At 53.0% G+C, this 16,358-nt stretch overlaps 1 protein-coding gene and 2 long non-coding RNA genes across 3 annotated transcripts; 2 read left to right on the top strand and 1 right to left on the bottom strand.

The window, feature by feature from the left end:
* Positions 1–1,222: 1,222 nt before the first annotated feature.
* LOC114807567 lies at positions 1,223–6,075 on the bottom strand. The gene is made up of 4 exons (XR_003755623.2): positions 5,748–6,075; positions 5,247–5,327; positions 2,816–3,000; positions 1,223–1,380 (listed from the first exon to the last, which is right to left on the bottom strand). It is a non-coding gene; the product is annotated as an uncharacterized LOC114807567 (long non-coding RNA).
* Positions 6,076–9,207: 3,132 nt separating this feature from the next.
* TMEM271 (transmembrane protein 271) lies at positions 9,208–10,679 on the top strand. Its single transcript, XM_029054027.1, has 2 exons — positions 9,208–9,758; positions 9,843–10,679. The coding sequence occupies exons 1-2, from the start codon at positions 9,273–9,275 to the stop codon at positions 10,554–10,556; spliced, it is 1,200 nt and encodes a 399-aa protein (XP_028909860.1). The 5' UTR covers positions 9,208–9,272; the 3' UTR covers positions 10,557–10,679.
* A 7-nt stretch (positions 10,680–10,686) lies between these two features.
* Positions 10,687–15,373, top strand: LOC103171397. Its single transcript, XR_005659600.1, has 2 exons — positions 10,687–12,050; positions 13,026–15,373. It is a non-coding gene; the product is annotated as an uncharacterized LOC103171397 (long non-coding RNA).
* The last annotated feature ends 985 nt before the right edge of the window (positions 15,374–16,358 follow it).

Raw genomic sequence — 16,358 nt, 5'->3', positions numbered from 1 at the left:
CAGAACACTGTATTAAGCACTTGGAAAGTACAATACAGTAGTAAAGAGACACAATCCCTGCCTACCACAGGCCCACATCCTCTCCTTCATGCTGCCAGTTGGTCTACCCTGGCACTTGGGCTCTCGGTGGTGCCCAGTGCCCAGAAGGGACCCAAGGCGTGACTCGTAGGGGAGTTGACGGTGCACCGCGGAGACTGTAGATGCCAGTCCATCCCTCCCCACCCCCTCCTTCTGTCCCGAGCCACAGACGCCCACCCCTTTTTGAGCTGGATTGCCAGGTTTGCTGAGTTGCCATGCAGAACTGACACAAGACACAAACCAGGGGCTTTCTGATCCATTCTCTCTTTGAAACCCGTTCTTCCCCAGTCCTCATCCCCACCAAAATCTCTTTTTCCTTTTCTCCCCTATGCTCAAAATACTCCCTTCCCTGGGAGCTGAGGCACCATCAATGCCCTCGCTGTCCCTGGCCCCCGCTTTCCCCCAGCCCCAGGCAGCACTGCTGGGACAGAGAAGTCTACAGAGACGGTGACACCGAACCAGCACGTGGCAGCACTGAGCCCGAGCCCTGGGGCCTTTGGGCCACCTCGCTCTCCTCCCCAAGCCTGAGTTCTCTCTTAAAATGACACTTAGAACCTCCTCGCTTCCTCATTCATTCATTCTTTCAATCAATCAATCAGTTGTATTTATTGGGCGCTTACTGTGTGCAGAGCATTGTACTAAGCGCTTGGGAGAGTACCATAGATCAGAGTTGGTAGGATGCTTTCCCTGCCCACAGTGAGCTTACAGTCTACAATCCTCCAGTCCTATTTATCCTTAGCCCTCTTTTTAAAAAATATTACATTTGCATTTGTCCCGAATCTCCCATTAGATTGCCAAGTCCTCCAAGTCAGAGGCCAGGTTTTTTTTTTTTTCCTTTGAAATTCCCTGTTCAGTGTCTGGCATAAAGAAGACCTCAGTAAATAGGATTATGATGACGACGATGATGATGATCCTGTTTTGGTAGGCCACTTTTTTCCGACTTACCAAGACCACAGTGACTTTTATTTCAAAGAATTACCATTCCACCCAACTAGGTAACATCTGAAACGTTCCCGATGGCTCCATTCAGGTCATCCAGAAAGATCAGCCCATCCTTATAGAACCCTACTTGATATGACCTCCAAGACTGCTGCTGAGCCACTTGATGACAACAACCTTTGGGATAAGACTTTAGAGTCTGAACCATTCACATATTTTATTTTGGTGGGTGCTCTTCAAAAATACAGATGCATTACTCGGAGATTCCTTGGGGGAAATGATTCGAGATTATTGCTGCTAACTGTCCAAACGCGAATTCTGGAAACGGTACTTTCTGCATGAAACTGGAGCAGATGACATAGGCTGGCAAAGATGGGTAGAAGTCATGCCTGTTGCCATGTAGATTTAGTGCCAAGGACAACACCATTTCAAATCTCTCTGAACCACACCTTTCCTCAAGACTTCCTTCCCAACTCCCCAACTCCCACCTTCTCTCTCTCTCTTTACACACACGCACACACACACACACACACACACACAGCCCTACAAGACCCAAGAGGAGGGATCTAAGAACCTGAAAACACCAGACCCCACTTCATGCCAGATCCCGATGCCCTGAACCCCCCAAACCTCTGCTTCTCCAGCTCTGGACCTGAATGAGGCAAAGAGGGGATCAGTGCAGGTCAGACCTTTCAGTAGCTTTCTCTCCACTTCAATTTATCTGTGGTATTTACTGAGTGTCTATTATGTGTGGAATTTTGAACTCGGCACTTGGGAGAGGGCAACAGAAGATAAAATTCCTGCCCATAAGGATCTTAGAATCTAGCAGGGGCGACAGACACAAACAGATTGACAAATAAAAGGAGGAAAGAATTGGCTCAAATAGTAGAGTGTGTCAAATGGTATGGACAAAAGTGCGATGAAAATGATGAATACAAAAGTGGCGCCAAAAGGATGGAGGTGATAATAGAGAGGATGTAACTTGAGGAGAAGGAAAATTGATCAGGGAAAACCTCCTGGAGGAGGTGGGATATCAGAAGGTTTGTTGTTTTTTTAAGGCAGAATGAGCTGTAGTCTGGCACATTTGAAGAGGGAGGAGACTCCAGCAGGCAAGAGAAAGGGTGGGAAAGTCAAGAATTTGGCACCTTAAGAAGGTGAGTGTGAGAGGAATGAGGAATGTAACGTGGGGTGAAGTTAGGGGAAGAGGCTGTCTAGGTAGGAGGGGGAGGGCCAATGGAATGCCTTAAAGCCAGTGGTCAGAAGTTTCTGTTTGCCGAAAGATGAACGGGTAACTCTCGGAGGTTTCTGAAGAGACGTGTGCCAAACAACATTTTAGAAAGATGATCTGAGCAGCAGAGTGAAGTAGAGGCAGGCAGGAGAGGGGAGAGGCTGCAGGCAGGAGAGGGGAGAGGCTGGAGGCAGGGAGACCAGGGAGGAGGTTGATCCAGTAGACAAGCCGGGATATTATCAGCACCTGGACTAGGGTGGCAGTCGTTTCTCTGGGGAGGAAAGGGAGGATCCTTGAAATCTTATGGAGGAAAAAAGCGCCAGGATTTACCAACAGACAAAATGTGAAAGATGAAAGAAAGTGAGGGATCAAGGACACTGTCAAGGTTGCAGGCTTCTGAGACGTGGAGCTGTCAACTGTGATGGGAAAGTCTGTGGAGGACGGTGGAGGGACTCACTCGATCGATCGACCAATAGGACTGAGCACTTACTGTGGGCAGAGCACTGTACTAAGCACTTGGGAGAATACAATAGAGTCGGCGGACGCAATCCCTGCCCCTGAGACGCTTACCATCTAGCGGAGGAGCTGGAAAGTGAGGAGTGCAGTTTTTGACGTGATGCCGTCCTTGCGTAGAGGTCCTGGCATTAAGGGGAAATGAGATTGCAGAGTGGAAGAGAGGTCAGGGCTGGCGAGATAGATCTGGGAGTCATCCACGTAGCGGTGGGGGCTTGAAGACGAGGGAGCAGATGAGCACCCTAAGAGGCAGAACAGCAGGCAAGCTACATCTGTAATTAACGTCCCCTGTTTCTGTAATTTATCTGTATTGATGTCCGTCTCCTCCTCTAGACTGTGAGCTCCTTGGGGAGTGGGGAACGTGTCTAACAACTCCGTTACGTCGTACTCTCCCAAGCGCTTAGTAGAGCGCCGTGCATGCAGCAAGCGCTCAATAAATACCATCGTTCGATCGATCAGAGGTACAGGATACTCTCGGGGTGAGCCACAGGTCGAGACGCAGGCACACATGACCAGAAATGAGGTCATCAACACGGCTGCCACTATTCCGCGACTTTGCGACGACCTCTTCTTAACACAGCCTAAAAACTCTACGTTGGTAGGGAACGGAGTAGGTAGCGGCAATAGCAGACATCACCCAGGCAACGATTTTCCACTTGAAGCAGGCACGTGCTTTTGAACGGAATAAAGGAGGGGATGGAGAGTGCTTGCTCTTCTTTCTGGGGCCCAGGAAGGTGTGATTGCCGTCGTCTTCGGACTCTCAGACCCGAGAGAGGAGCTCAACCTCTCGGCGCCTCAGAAAACATATAAAATGATTGGACGGGCCAAGATCTTCTTTTTAGGTTGCCGGGCATTAGGAAAAAAGGTAACTCTGCCGGTCACCAGGCCAAGGAACGTACCTGGAGTCACTTGAAGCTGGGACCGGTCAAATCTAAACTAGCAAATTATCGGGGTATTTCAGGTAAACAAGTTATCTGGCCCCAGTTCTCTACGTATTCCAAACTTACAAACCTCTTTGCCTGTAATATCCAGAGACTCGAGGCTAAAATTGGGTTTTGGTTTGAATTTTCCATGCTAGCGTAGGTTTGGTCTTAGCCAAAATTAACTGCCATTGGGTGCTTTGTTCCTATTTTTTTCTGTTCAATCTCGAAGAGGTTTGAATAGCAAGATTAAAAGACAGTATATAGTTCCGGCGCTCGTAACTCTCTGCAGAGTGCCAGATGACACAGGTGGCCCTGAAAATTTGACAATAATAAAAAAGGTTTTGTCTTTGGGGAGCAATTCCTACCCATGCCTTTGGAGCCCAAACCTTAAAACTCATTAAGTCATTTCAGAGAATTCAGGGGGTATAAAAAGTAAAGATCATCAAGCCGGAGTTAGTAATATTAATTCCCACTTTAAATTTGTGAGTGCCAATCATGCTTCCTACACAGCAATATTTCTGCAATAAATAATGAGCAAGATTCTTCTCCTGCCTCAGCTACTCCCCGGGTTAAAATTAAGCACCTCTGATGCTGTATTAGCTCCTTCGGCTCACCGTTTAGGGCCGGATCTACCGACTCACAAGATGCGTCTTTCAAAAACGAAAAGGGATCTACGGTGAACTTTCTGCTTCAGAGCCGACACTGACCAGCGACCCAACTTTTCCCCACTTCTCTTTTAGGGAGCGAGCAGAGGGCAGAGAGCCCAGTTGCCGGGAAAGTCACAACCTCTCTGTACCTCGGTTGGCCCATTGGTAAAATGGGGATTATAATACCCACCCCCCCCAGGGACCAAATGAGACCCTTAATATGAAAACGCTGAGCAAATTTCAAATTCAACAAGCTTTCGTCTTCGAGGATGGTCTGAAACGACAGCAGAGGGTCTCCAAAAAGAGCAGTAAAGAAATGAGGAAGGAGAAGCACCGTGGCAATAGTGGACAGAGCATGGGCCTGGGAGTCAGAAGGACCTGGGCTCTGATCCCGGCTCCACCCCTTGTCTGCCGTGTGACCCGGCGCGAGTCACTTCACTTCTCTGGGCCTCATTTACCTCATGTGTAAAACGGGGATTAAGACCGTGAGTCCCATGAGGGACGGGGACCGTGTCCAACCTCGTTAACTTGTATCTACCCTAGTCCTCCTGCAGTGCTTGGCACACAGTAAGTGCTCAACAAATACCATAAAAAAAAATCTGCAAGAAGAAACTATAGATCGACTTCTCCTCTCCCTGCCCCATCTCTGGACACGTGTGTTCCCTAGACTTTTGTTCATTCAATCGTAGTTGTTTAGCGCTTACTATGTGTACAGCACTGTACTAAGCACTTGGAATGTACAGTTGGGCACCAGATAGAGACAATCCCTGCCCAAGAACGGGTTCTCTGTGAATCACGTTTTGCACCTTGCTCTGCTTTGGGGTGGGGGGAGGATGCCTTTTCCTCCCATTTTCTCCTACTATGGCCCTTTCTCCCCCTCAACTCTAATTGCTCCTTTACTCCCGCCCTTCTTCCTACCTCCATCGTCCTGATGCTCTCCTTCCCTTTCCTAGGAGATAACTTGTGATGAGCCCTCTGGGCTAGAAGACAGGTGAGGGTCTGAAATGAAATGAAAAAAAAATAAGATGGGTAAATCACTTTATTCTCTTCTGGGAAAATTTAGTAGTCAATTTTTCCTAAACGTTTCCTCTCACAACCTGTGTATAGCTCAGATAAGCCTGTGGATCAATAAATAGGGTAAAATGATCATTCTTCTGTGCAGCGAATAGCACTCGGTGGCCTGAAAAGGTTAAGCTCCCAAAGGGGCCGAATTGCGAAACGAGGAGCCCTTTAGACCCCGGGAGAATCTCTCTCAATGGGCCCAATTTTCCCCAGATTCGAGGGAAGAGAAGAGTGAGCAGATTTGAGAGCATTTGCAGTGAAGTCTCAATGTGGTGGGAGACGGAGAGGTTCCTAGATGGGAACGGAGGGCGGATTTTCTCTCCTTGGTCCCCAAGAGAGCGCATTGCTCATGCTCACCAAGATGTAAAGGGGAAAATCAGGCTCATCAAAGAGTGCTGAAGAGCTGGTGAAGTGGATGAATATTTAGGACCGAATAATTTATGAAGGATCAATCTTCCAGCGATGTCTGGTGCTCCTAAGGAAAAAAAAAAGCCAAGCTGATAATTATTTCAGCCCAAGGAGTCATTTCTTGAAAGCTGACTAGAATGAAGTACCTCTACTTAGAAATATCCTTCCCTGTCTACATTATTACTCTGGCTCCACTGAAAAGCACATCACCTCCTCTGCTCTTCAGCATATTTCATTTGAGAATAGAACAGGGGTTGAGCTTGCGTAATTCCTTGAAATCCTCAGAATTTTATCTGCTTCTCTCCCCCAACCCCACCACCCCCCCCCCCCCACCCAAAACCCAATAATTTGAAATGCAGCACCCAGTTTGCTCCTGAATGTCTTTCCCAAGAAGCAGAAATAATCAGCGAGAGTCGGCCCGTAACAGTCGACGTGAGAGCGTGCACTTTGCACACACCTGGTTTGCACATCAACCTTTTAAAATGTATCAACTCATTTAAAAGCAAGTTCAATTTCCCCACACTTCCAGTTAGCATCGTCATTGCTCTTAAAGAGAGAAATACATAATACGATTGATTTTTTTTATCTTGCTGATATTTTAATCAACAGTTCCTGCTAAAAATACATGGTGAAATAGGCAAGGCCTTATTGTAGAAATAACCTTTCAAACATAGCCCACGCAAAATGTCAAGAAAACAGAATGAAGGAGGTGTCACACATATTCCACTGCAAGTAGATGGCTTTCATCTGAAATGCAAATGACAGCGAACTATATATTTGTATTCTAAATATGCACCGGGTGAACACGGGCTTACATAGAGGTGTGTGTGCCATTAATTAAACTCACAGATTCCAAAAATATATAGCTATCACATACTTGCGTAGAGAATAATCGCTATCCGTCAGGGGCTTCCTCTGTTCCGGGCACTGTTCTAAGCACTGAGGTAGATACAAGATAATCGGGTCGGACCCAATCCCCGTCCCACACAGGGCTCACGGTCTTAATCCCTGTTTAACAGATGAGGGAACCGAGGCCCAGAGAAGCTAAGGGACTTGTCCGAGGCCACACGGCAGACGAGTGGAGGCGGGGGGGGCCTCCAGACTCCCAGGCCCGCGCTCGACCCACTGGGCCAAGCCGCTTCTCTACATATGAGCGGACGTGTGTATATAAGCTTCACCGCGCACGTCTTATGTCGGACCGCTTCGGTTAATGTCTCGTCCGGGTGTCAGTGGCCATCCTCGGCACGGTTTTCCGCAGATGAACGTATATGTCGGTGTATGTGCATTCCGTGGCTTTTTTTCCCTAGGGCGTATAAGCAAGAATGAACTGAAAAAACGGTTCTGTCTGTTCCTCGGACCGTGGTACACAGCAGCTCAGAGTCTTTCCTCATTTCCTGCATCTGAAAGTGTTGGGCGGTCGTGGTTGTTTTTTAAAGTCTCTAAACACTGCCATTTTCTGACACTCCACTCGAGCCACGGCTCGTAGGCTCCGGGCTTCTCTCCCCAGCCTTGGAGTTGTAGGTTTTTGGTTGTTTTTTCGGTTTTCCCCCCTTCCCCCTCTGTGGTTAACAGCTCCTAATTCAATGCACTTCTGAAGCGGTAATGGCGCCACAGATTCTAAAATAGTGGCATTCCTGGGGTGTGAAAACATACCGGTATTCTCTGCGGAGGCCTTCGCGACTTCGCCAAGGCAACCGAACGGCATCGCCAACCTACCCGCCAAGAGCCGTGGGACATACATGTAGCCGTACCTAAGGGAAGACGCCGTACCGCCCCTCCGACCGAACTCGATTTTTTTTCCCCAAGATTTAGTCATCGACCATTTCAGTTAGCACTTTAAAAAGTTATTCAACACCACAATTAGCATGCTGCTGAGGATGAGTCATACGCAGCCACGGAATGGAAGCGCTCGCTTTGCAATGCAGCAAAAGGAGGAACGGGGGAATCGGCGAGGCGAATCCTCCCGCCACCGAGCCGTGAACCGGGAGACCTCCTAGGGCCCCCGTCCTTCGGGAGGGACCCGTGGGCCCGGAGAGCTCGGCCTCCTTCCCTCCGGAGCCGCGATGGCCCTTCCTCCCTTCCCCACCCCCGATCTCGGTTCGAGTAGGGGGAAGCCAAGAGGCCCCGGTCGCCACGACGTAAAAAGGGTCTTTTCGCGTGACCGTTTCGGACACGACGAGGCCGGCGGACAGTCACCGCGACGGATCGTCGGCACCCTCGTCTCGTCCGCATTTAAGCGGCGTGGCCCACTCAAGAGAGGACGTGGGATTATTCGTCCCCGGTCCGTGGGGAGATTGAAAACGACGAATCGGCCGCATCTTTTTCCCCGCCCCCCCCCCATTCACAATAAATCCGAGTCACCGGTCGCTCGGAACGAATCGAGTCCTAGGTAGCGAGTGCCCCCATCCTCTGGGTCTGTCGGCTCGGGGGCAGGGCGTCGTCCGTCTCGGGACAACTTCTAAACTCTGCCGGTCCCGAAAAGGCCACCTCCGAGCCAGGGAGGGGGTGGCCCCGCCGCGACTGGACCCTCACGGTCCGAGTGGGTGGCAGTAGAGAGTGGCCATCTCCCCCACCTCTCCCCGCACGATCAGACGGCCGTGGGAGGCCAGCAGAGAGGGCAAAGGCGAAGGGGGCCGGGGCGAGGAGAAAGAAAGGCGAGCCAAGGGACGGGTGAAGACGGGGAGCCGTCAAGGGGCAACGAGGGGGGGGGGGGTTCGGTCGGGTCCCTGGGGATTGCCCGCCCCCCCCCCCAGCGCCCCCGGCCGAGCGGCCGGTCCCAGACGGGCGGAGCCCCTTCTGGATGTCGCCCCCGTCTGAGAGCGGGGGAGGGCCGAGTCGGATGACAGGGCCGAGCACCGGCTCCGCTCTGGCCTCCCGCCCTCCCTGGGGGGGCGGGGGAGGGGGTCCGGGAGGCGGGCGGCCCCGCCAGGGGGAGGGACGGAGGGCGGGGGCCGGGGAGGGAGGGAGGGACGGACGGACGGAGGAAGGGAGGGGGAGCGGCGCTGCCGGAGCCGCCCCCGCCAGTGGCAGTCGCAGCCGTCGCCGTTGCCGCTGCTCCTCGTCGTCGCCGCCGCCGCCGCCGAGGCGTCCGATCCCCGAGCCCGGCCGCCGGCGGTTGCCTGCGCGCGAGGCGGCGGCGGCGGTTGGCGGGCCTGCCCCCTCCGCCCCCCCATCATCTCCTCGTCCTCGTCCTCCGCCGCCGCCGGGGGAGCCGGGGGAGCCGGGGGAGCGGCGGCGGCGGCGGCGGCATGTCTCCCGCGGCGGCGCAGGGCGCGGCGGCGGCGGCGGCGGCCGCCGGGAAGGACACGGGAGGATGAGGAGGAGGCGAGCGGGCCGGCCGCACGGCGCCGGGAGGAGGCGGGGGAGGCGGAGGAGGGCGGCGGCGGCGGCTGAGGAGGAGAAGGAGGCGGCGGCGCGGCGGCGGGGGCAGCGGCAGCAGCAGCGCGGGGAAGCGGGGCGGCGGGGCGGCGGAGGATGAAGTGGAGCGTCCGGGGAGCCTGCGCCGCCCTCTCCTCCTGCCTGCTGCTCGCCTGCGCGCTCAGCGCCGCCGCCGTGGGGCTGAAGTGCTTCTCGCTGGGCTCCGAGCTCCGGGGGGAGCCGTTCCGCCTGGGCACGGCGGCCGGAGCCTTCTACTCCGGGCTGCTCCTGGCCGCCGGCCTCTCGCTCCTCGGCTCCGCCCTCCTGTGCTGCCGCCCCGGGGACGAGGCGGGCGGCGCGGCGGGCGGCGCGGCGGGCGGCCCCGCGGGGACTCCGGCGGCGGGGGCGGCGGGGGCCGCGGGGCCGGCGGGGGGGGCGGAGGCGCGGGAGGGGGGCGGCCCCGCTCCGGCCAGCCAGAACTTCCTGCTGCTGGGGGTGCTGGTGTTCATGCTGGGCGTTCTCAGCGCCTTCGCCGGGGCCGTCATCGACGGTGACACCGTGTCGTTGGTGGAGAGGAAGTACTCGCACTACTGCCTGCAGCAGGTGCAGCAGGTGCAGCAGCAGCAGCAAGTGCAGCAGCTGCAGGTGCAAGAGCAGCAGCAGGTGCAGCAGCTGCAGGTGCAAGAGCAGCAGCGGGGCCCGGCGGCGGGCGGCCAGGAGGGCCAGCTCGGGCCGGCGCAGGTCCCGGCCCCGGCGCGGCCCCGCGGCTCGTCTCTGGACAGCTCCACGTCGGCCAAGTGCCAGAAGCTGAAGGACTACCAGCGGGGCCTGGTCATCTCCACCGTGTTCAACTCGCTCGAGTGCCTCCTGGGCTTGGTCAACCTGCTCCTGGTGAAGAACTACAAGTCCTCCCAGGCGCGGCGGGGCCGGCGGGGCCGGCGGCGGGGCGGCCGGGCGGGCCGGGCCGGGGGCTGCGGCGGGGGCGGGCGGACCGGCGGGGGCGGCGCGGGCGGCGGCGGGCGCGGACCCCCGCACGCCCACCCCTACCCGCCCCGCCAGCGGCGGCTGCAGAGGGCGCGGCGGGCCGGGCGGCGGCTGCAGCCGCGGCGGAGCGACGGCTCCATCTTCTCCCCGGACGAGGCCGACTTCTCGCCCCCCGGCGGCGGGGACTTCCCCGCCCGCCACTCGGTGTCCTACATCAACGTGGGCGTCTTCCACGTGCTGGACGAGGCCGGCGTGGAGGTGCAGTGCGGGGGGCACCCGTCGGTGGAGCTCCCCGGCTACTCCCCGTCCGATCCCGAGCTGGACGCCTCCTACCCCTACTGCTCCCCGCCGCCCGGCGAGCGGCCCCCGCCCTACGAGGAGATCTACCCCCGGGAGCCCGGCGGAGCGGTCCTCTGAGGCCGGCCCGCCACGGACGATGACTCGGGGGTCGGTCCGCCGGAACCGCGCCGTGCGTGTGTGTGCGTGTGTGTGGGTGTCTCCGTCCGTCTCCCTCCGTGTGCGTCCGGCCGGGGGACCGGGGGGGGGGGGGGGGGGGGCTCCGGCGCCTCCGCCCGGGGGGTCGGAAGCGGCCGCGCTTCGGCTCTCCGCTCGTCTCCGGCCGGGGCAGAGACCTCGCCCTCCTCTCTCGGCAGAGACCCCTCTCCTCCCCCCCCTCCCCCCCTTCGGCTTTCTCATGCTCCGGCTGCACTTTGGCCTCCCCTCGGTAGTCCCCCCTCCTCTCCCCTCCCCCCTCCTTCCCCACCGCTGCCCCGTCCCGCCTGAGCGGGGCCGCCCTGTATGATAGAAAACCCGGTATCGGCGTCCCGTTTTTATGATCGTTTTTCATGTCCGACGGAGTTCGCTCCTCTCTTCTGTGTTCCCTCGATATCCAGCCAGATTCCGTTTCCCCGGTTGACGACGAAGGCGGATGGATCGGTTCCTCGGGCATCTGGTCCGGGGCGGGTCGAACGCCGGTCTCGATTCTCTTCCGGCCCGGTGCCAAGGGTTCCCCGAGTACGACGGGGCAGCCCGCGGAAGGGAAGTTCGCCCTTCCCGCTCAAGAGGGAAGGGGGCCGGAGGGTGGTGCCGCGTCTCCTAGGCTTTGGGGGAAATCCTCGCGTTTACACTCTTCCGCGTTTAGCGAGAGCCTCTGTCCGAACGTGTAAGGACCTGCACTTTTCGAAGGGGGGCAAGAAACGAAGAATCGGCAACGTTTTCTCTGTACACGAACGTGCCTGCTTTCGGTGATGATTTCTTAACTGTAAAAGCTTTCGAGTCTATGGTGAACATGTTTGGTACGTTTATCGCAGTTTCCAAGTATCGATCGCTTCCTTTAGAAAACTAATCGAGATGTTATTGGAGTATATTAATTAAAGGGGAGTCAAGATGTCATATATACATTCCTTTTTGTACACGGGTCCTGTATTTTTAAAAGCCAAAGCAGGGCTTCTTTGGGCTTTACACCGGTGAAAAGCGGAAGCCTATTTTGGACGACTGCAGTCATGATTTCTCTTGTAAAATGATTTTACCGTTATGATCCACTTCTCTGGTAATCTTGAATAACACAGACTTTGATTTAAAAATATATCCTTTACCTAGCCTTAAGTGATATGCTGTTCACGGTTCGAAATGCACAAAGTTGCCGGGAGGGAAAGGGGCGGGGGGTGGAAGAACTCCGAAAAAAATCGAATTACTACCGAACTCTTTTTTAATTTTCATCCCATCAGAATGTCTCCGGAGGGGAGGGATTAGTAATACTGCAGCAAGACCAAACTCAGCAGTCTCAAGGGTCGGGGGCCCGACCCTCTTTAAGCAGATGATAAGCTCGAGATCAACGAAAGAGGAGGCCCTCGACCATTTTGAGTAGCCAAACGGTTCTTTCCCTTTTGGAACCTGCCAGGAAATACCGAGGTAGGAAACAGAGGGAAAGGAGTTTGGCACATTTTGTGCGTGTGTGTGTGTGTGGCAAATGGAAACTCATTTCAATTTTAAGGATTTAACCAAATTTACCGGAAAGGGAAGCAAATGTATGATGCTGGTATCTAGGGCCAGAGTAGTACTCCTTCAAACTCCGAGGCTTTGCCTTAGTCAGTGCCGATTCTCTTAAAAGTTCAGATGTGCGAACCCCCTGATTTCGAAAGAGAGCCCACCTTTGGGGGTCCGGAGTGATCCACGTGGACAATCTCCGTTGACTCGAGTAAATCGGACCACCGCTCAACTCTACGCTTCTCTGGACCACAGATGTCCAAAAGTGCAGCGGGGTCAGTCGCTGAGAGGTTTTTATCTCGAAATCCGGATCATTCCAAGGAGAGTTGCAGACCCAACCCCGTGAGCTGGACAATCCCCACCTTGCAGAAGCGTGCGGGGCCCCGGCCGGGAAGAATGGCGTGGACCTCCTCGCCAGGCTTCCCGCCTCGAATCCTCCAGATTAGCTGTCTACCCACCTTTCCGGCCCCAGGGAAGCGCCAGCTGTTCACATCCCAGTGTATTAGGTCAGTCGGGCACTGGGCTGTGTGGTGGCCACGAGGCCTCCGAGCCGTAGGCCTCCTCGGGTAAATGTATTCCGAGGCTGCCGAGTTGTGAGATCAGGCCCGGTGACTCGGCTCGGCGGTGTGCGGTATTAGCCTAGACGTGCGAGACCTCCCTGCGTTATTCTAGTTTTCTAAAGTGTTTTGACTTGCACCATTTGTACAATCTAAAAACGTTAAATGCCTTACAAGTCTTTCGAAATTTGCGATCGGAATCTAGGAAATTCTTACCGATTTTTTTAGCTTTTTCATGGAATCTAATGCAGCTCTTTCAGGTTTTCTAAGTAATTCCAGATCTGGAGGCCCAAACGTGGGGGGGAGCTAAGACACGTTTTCCGGTCCTGTTTTTCTCTCGCAGCCCCGCGGCGGGAAGCAGCTCTGTAGGAGGGTGCGTGGGGCCTCTTCCTTCGAAGGGGGAAGAGGAGTTCCCACCCATCCCAACCCTAAACGTGACTAAGGCCCGGGGTAGAGAGAAGAGCCAGAGAAGGAGGGAGACCAAGCTGACTTTATGCGATTGAGCTACACATGGCTCCCCTGAAGGGGAAGGGAGGCGAGTGAACCGAAGGTTGGTTATGCCGTCGTGAAGGTTGGCTTTTCCCTCAGCGGGAACCTGCACCGTGAGAGTCGGTGGGTGGAGGGCGGGGGGTGCAGGGTACCCCGGCTCCCATCCGGACCGAAGCGCTGGCTCTGTCCTGTGTGACCGAGGGCTGAGAATCGCACTGAGGAGAGTAGTTTTAGGACATAAATATTCCTATTTCCATTTTTTAGAACTTGCTAGAGTGATGTGGGATAACAAAATTTATTTTTTAAAGGCTGATATAGGAATCATGATCCAAGCGATTCTGAAACTTCAATCGTTCCAAAGATCAGTGCTCAGGGAAATAAATGGAAAGAAAAGAAAGCTACCTATTTTTTCTCATTTGGTTAGAATTCTACCACTAAATTTCTAAAAAAAAAAAAATTTTACCTCATAGCACTTTTTTCATGTTTACTCAGATCTGTTGTCTCTGTTTTCAGTTTCCTATGCAGAATGGATATTTTATGCCGAGTGGTTAATAACGCCAATATTTTTTGCCTTTCCTCAACTGGAACGTTTTCTGCCACCCTGCCGAAAGGTTACTGCGGTGATGGAAAAGACCCCAGAAAGATATCGAGCGGGGGTTAGCAGTTGTATGTCATCCCACCCATTCTTTTAAAATCGGTATTAAACTTTTATTTCCAAAGAAATCGGTGGTCTTAGAACTCACCGCTCAGTGGTCTGGATTGTTCTTTTCAAACGAAGAGTTGAACGGTATAGAAGGTCGGGCGGACAGTGACCCGATAAGTCACGCACTTTCAAAGATAACTGAGCTAGATTTCCCCACTCCCCAGTTTACTTCCTTGGGATACCACAGAGGGGCAGAGAGTGGAACAGTGGATCACCTTCCCATGGCTAACACAGGCCTGTGGCTCAGCATTTCAACCACCAGGTGAAAGCCTCCCCCATTTTGAAGGGTGGATAAATTCAATCCTGCAAATTCAGATGGGACAGAGGCCTGTCACCATACACAAATCTCCAACGGATCAGAGGAAATCAAATCTCCCCCCCCCCCCCGCAAAAAAAATACTTGAATTTATAGGCCCTTCAAAATAGGTGAGAATTGAGCCAAGAAGCCAACAAATATGGAATACAAGAAGATGCACGAGCAGGGTGTTGGGAGTCATTTTTCATTATTTGGGCGGGAGGGGGGGAACATTACTGCATTTACTGAGCCATAATGTTAGAGTGTGTTTTGACTGAACCCTGCCAACGTGAACAGCTTGGTGGAATGAGAATTAAAATATCAATTAGAGTAACTGAAGTTCTCACAATCTTTCCCCTCTGGTGAGTCCCTAACTGTTGTTCAACTTGAGTGGTTCCCAAACTGCTTGCCTGGGCACACCTGACGTGCTAGAGAAGCTCTGCTCTACAGCACCAATTAGCAAGCGAAAACAAACAATCCAACAATTTTCAGTGAAATTGTGATATGCACTGCTTTTCAAAGTCCTCTGTCGATGTATGTAAGGCCATTTTCTTCCCCTCTGTCAGAACTCATCGTAGCTCCTGAGCTAGCTTCCTTCTTCAAGTCTGTCACCTTTCCAAAGAAAATCGTAAGAATCCCCTTCTGTGTAATGGCAGCCAGCAGTGCAGTCAGAGTTGGTTTTGAGTTTAAAGCTTTTTAGCTCCTGATTCAGTAAGACTGTGTCTCCTCCATGTAAGAGACAGATACAGACTAGTGTATTTAGGCAAGGGCGTCTGCGTGTTTAATTCCATGTGCCTCACAGGTGTGCACACACACACACGCACTCTCTCTCTCATATATACACACATACACCCCTCCCACACAGACACACACACATACACACTAATTCAAGGCAGAAAATCCACCTTGAGGTCAAAAGTTTTCAGATTTATCCAGAATTCTCCAATGAAAAACTCTGTTAGAAAATTTTGTCTTTGCTTTGGGCAGTGTAGATGTAACCCAATTAAGACCCCAGAAAGGTCAGGATAGATCTCATTCGTTTCTAAATATTGATTATCTTTTTAACCGGACACTTTATTTTTTTTTTCTGGTACAATTCTTTACTCGAGGTTTGATTTTGAAAATGTCTGTGAACAATCAGAAACCTAGTTTGTTTCCATAGGTGGAATACATCTGAATCGATAACAGTAATCTTTTTTTTTTTAACATAAGTTGCAGTTGAAAAAACCCCCATGATTTAATAATGATAGTGGTATCTGTTAGGCGCTTACTGTGTGCCAGGCACTGAGCGCTGAGATGGATGCGAGCAAATCGGATTGGACACAGTCCCTGTCCCCCATGGGACTCACAATCTCAATCCCCATTTTACAGGTGAGGAAACTGAGGCACAGAGAAGTGAAGTGACTCGCCCAAGGTCACACAGCAGACAGGTGGAGGAGTCCGGATCAGAGCCCGAGATGAGACGCATAGAAATGCCAATAGTGAATTTAGGTTGCCTCCGGTCCAAAAGGTTTGGGAACCACTGGTCCAGCGAACTGGGTGAATGCAAATTCCTTTAGTACAGTGTGCTTTGGTTCCGTTCCAAGTCTTTAAGCCAGATTCTCCCCCAAAGGGGCAAAGAAGAGCTACAAGCAAACCCATCCCGGCATGGCCAGCATGGAGGGAGGGATGAGGTAGCGGATTTGCCACACTGCTTTTGGAGACCAAAGGCTGGGAAAGAGGGAGAGAAGAGGGAGGTACCCTTTCTCCCGCTTCAAACCTAGGAGGGTTTTTACGGTGTCCACTGAGACCGAAGGGGGAAGAATTGGTCTGATTATTGTCTTCGAGGATTTGTTTTCTACACGTGTACTGAGACAAGAACAGATGAATGTCACAAACTTTAATGGTTACTTGTTTCTGATAAGTGTATAAGGATAAATTTATATTTCTGTGAACCTATATTTTTAATATGAGAAGTAAAGGCTGCCAGTTTAATACCGGCCGATCATTATTTCCACACACTCCCACTCCGACACGCTGGCTTAATTCAGTTATTTCCTTGCAGTATGATTGGCAGAAAGGATACCTGAAAATCTAATGGAACAAAATAATTCAAAGATGAACAAAAATGGTATTAAACTAGCATCCTTCTTTTCCAAAAGTGGACTTTACTTTAGGATTTGGGATTACCAGAAAAAAAAACCCTATAG

The sequence above is a fragment of the Ornithorhynchus anatinus genome, chromosome X3 (genome assembly GCF_004115215.2).
Source record: "Ornithorhynchus anatinus isolate Pmale09 chromosome X3, mOrnAna1.pri.v4, whole genome shotgun sequence".
Lineage (NCBI taxonomy): Eukaryota > Metazoa > Chordata > Mammalia > Monotremata > Ornithorhynchidae > Ornithorhynchus > Ornithorhynchus anatinus.
This window is presented reverse-complemented; position numbering and strand designations above follow the sequence as displayed.

Coding starts and splice junctions, on each gene's coding strand:
- TMEM271 (XM_029054027.1), top strand. CDS start 9,273: ATGAAGTGGAGCGTCCGGGGAGCCTGCGCCGCCCTCTCCTCCTGCCTG. Junction 9,759..9,842: donor CGCACTACTGCCTGCAGCAG/GTGCAGCAGGTG, acceptor CAGGTGCAAGAG/CAGCAGCGGGGCCCGGCGGC.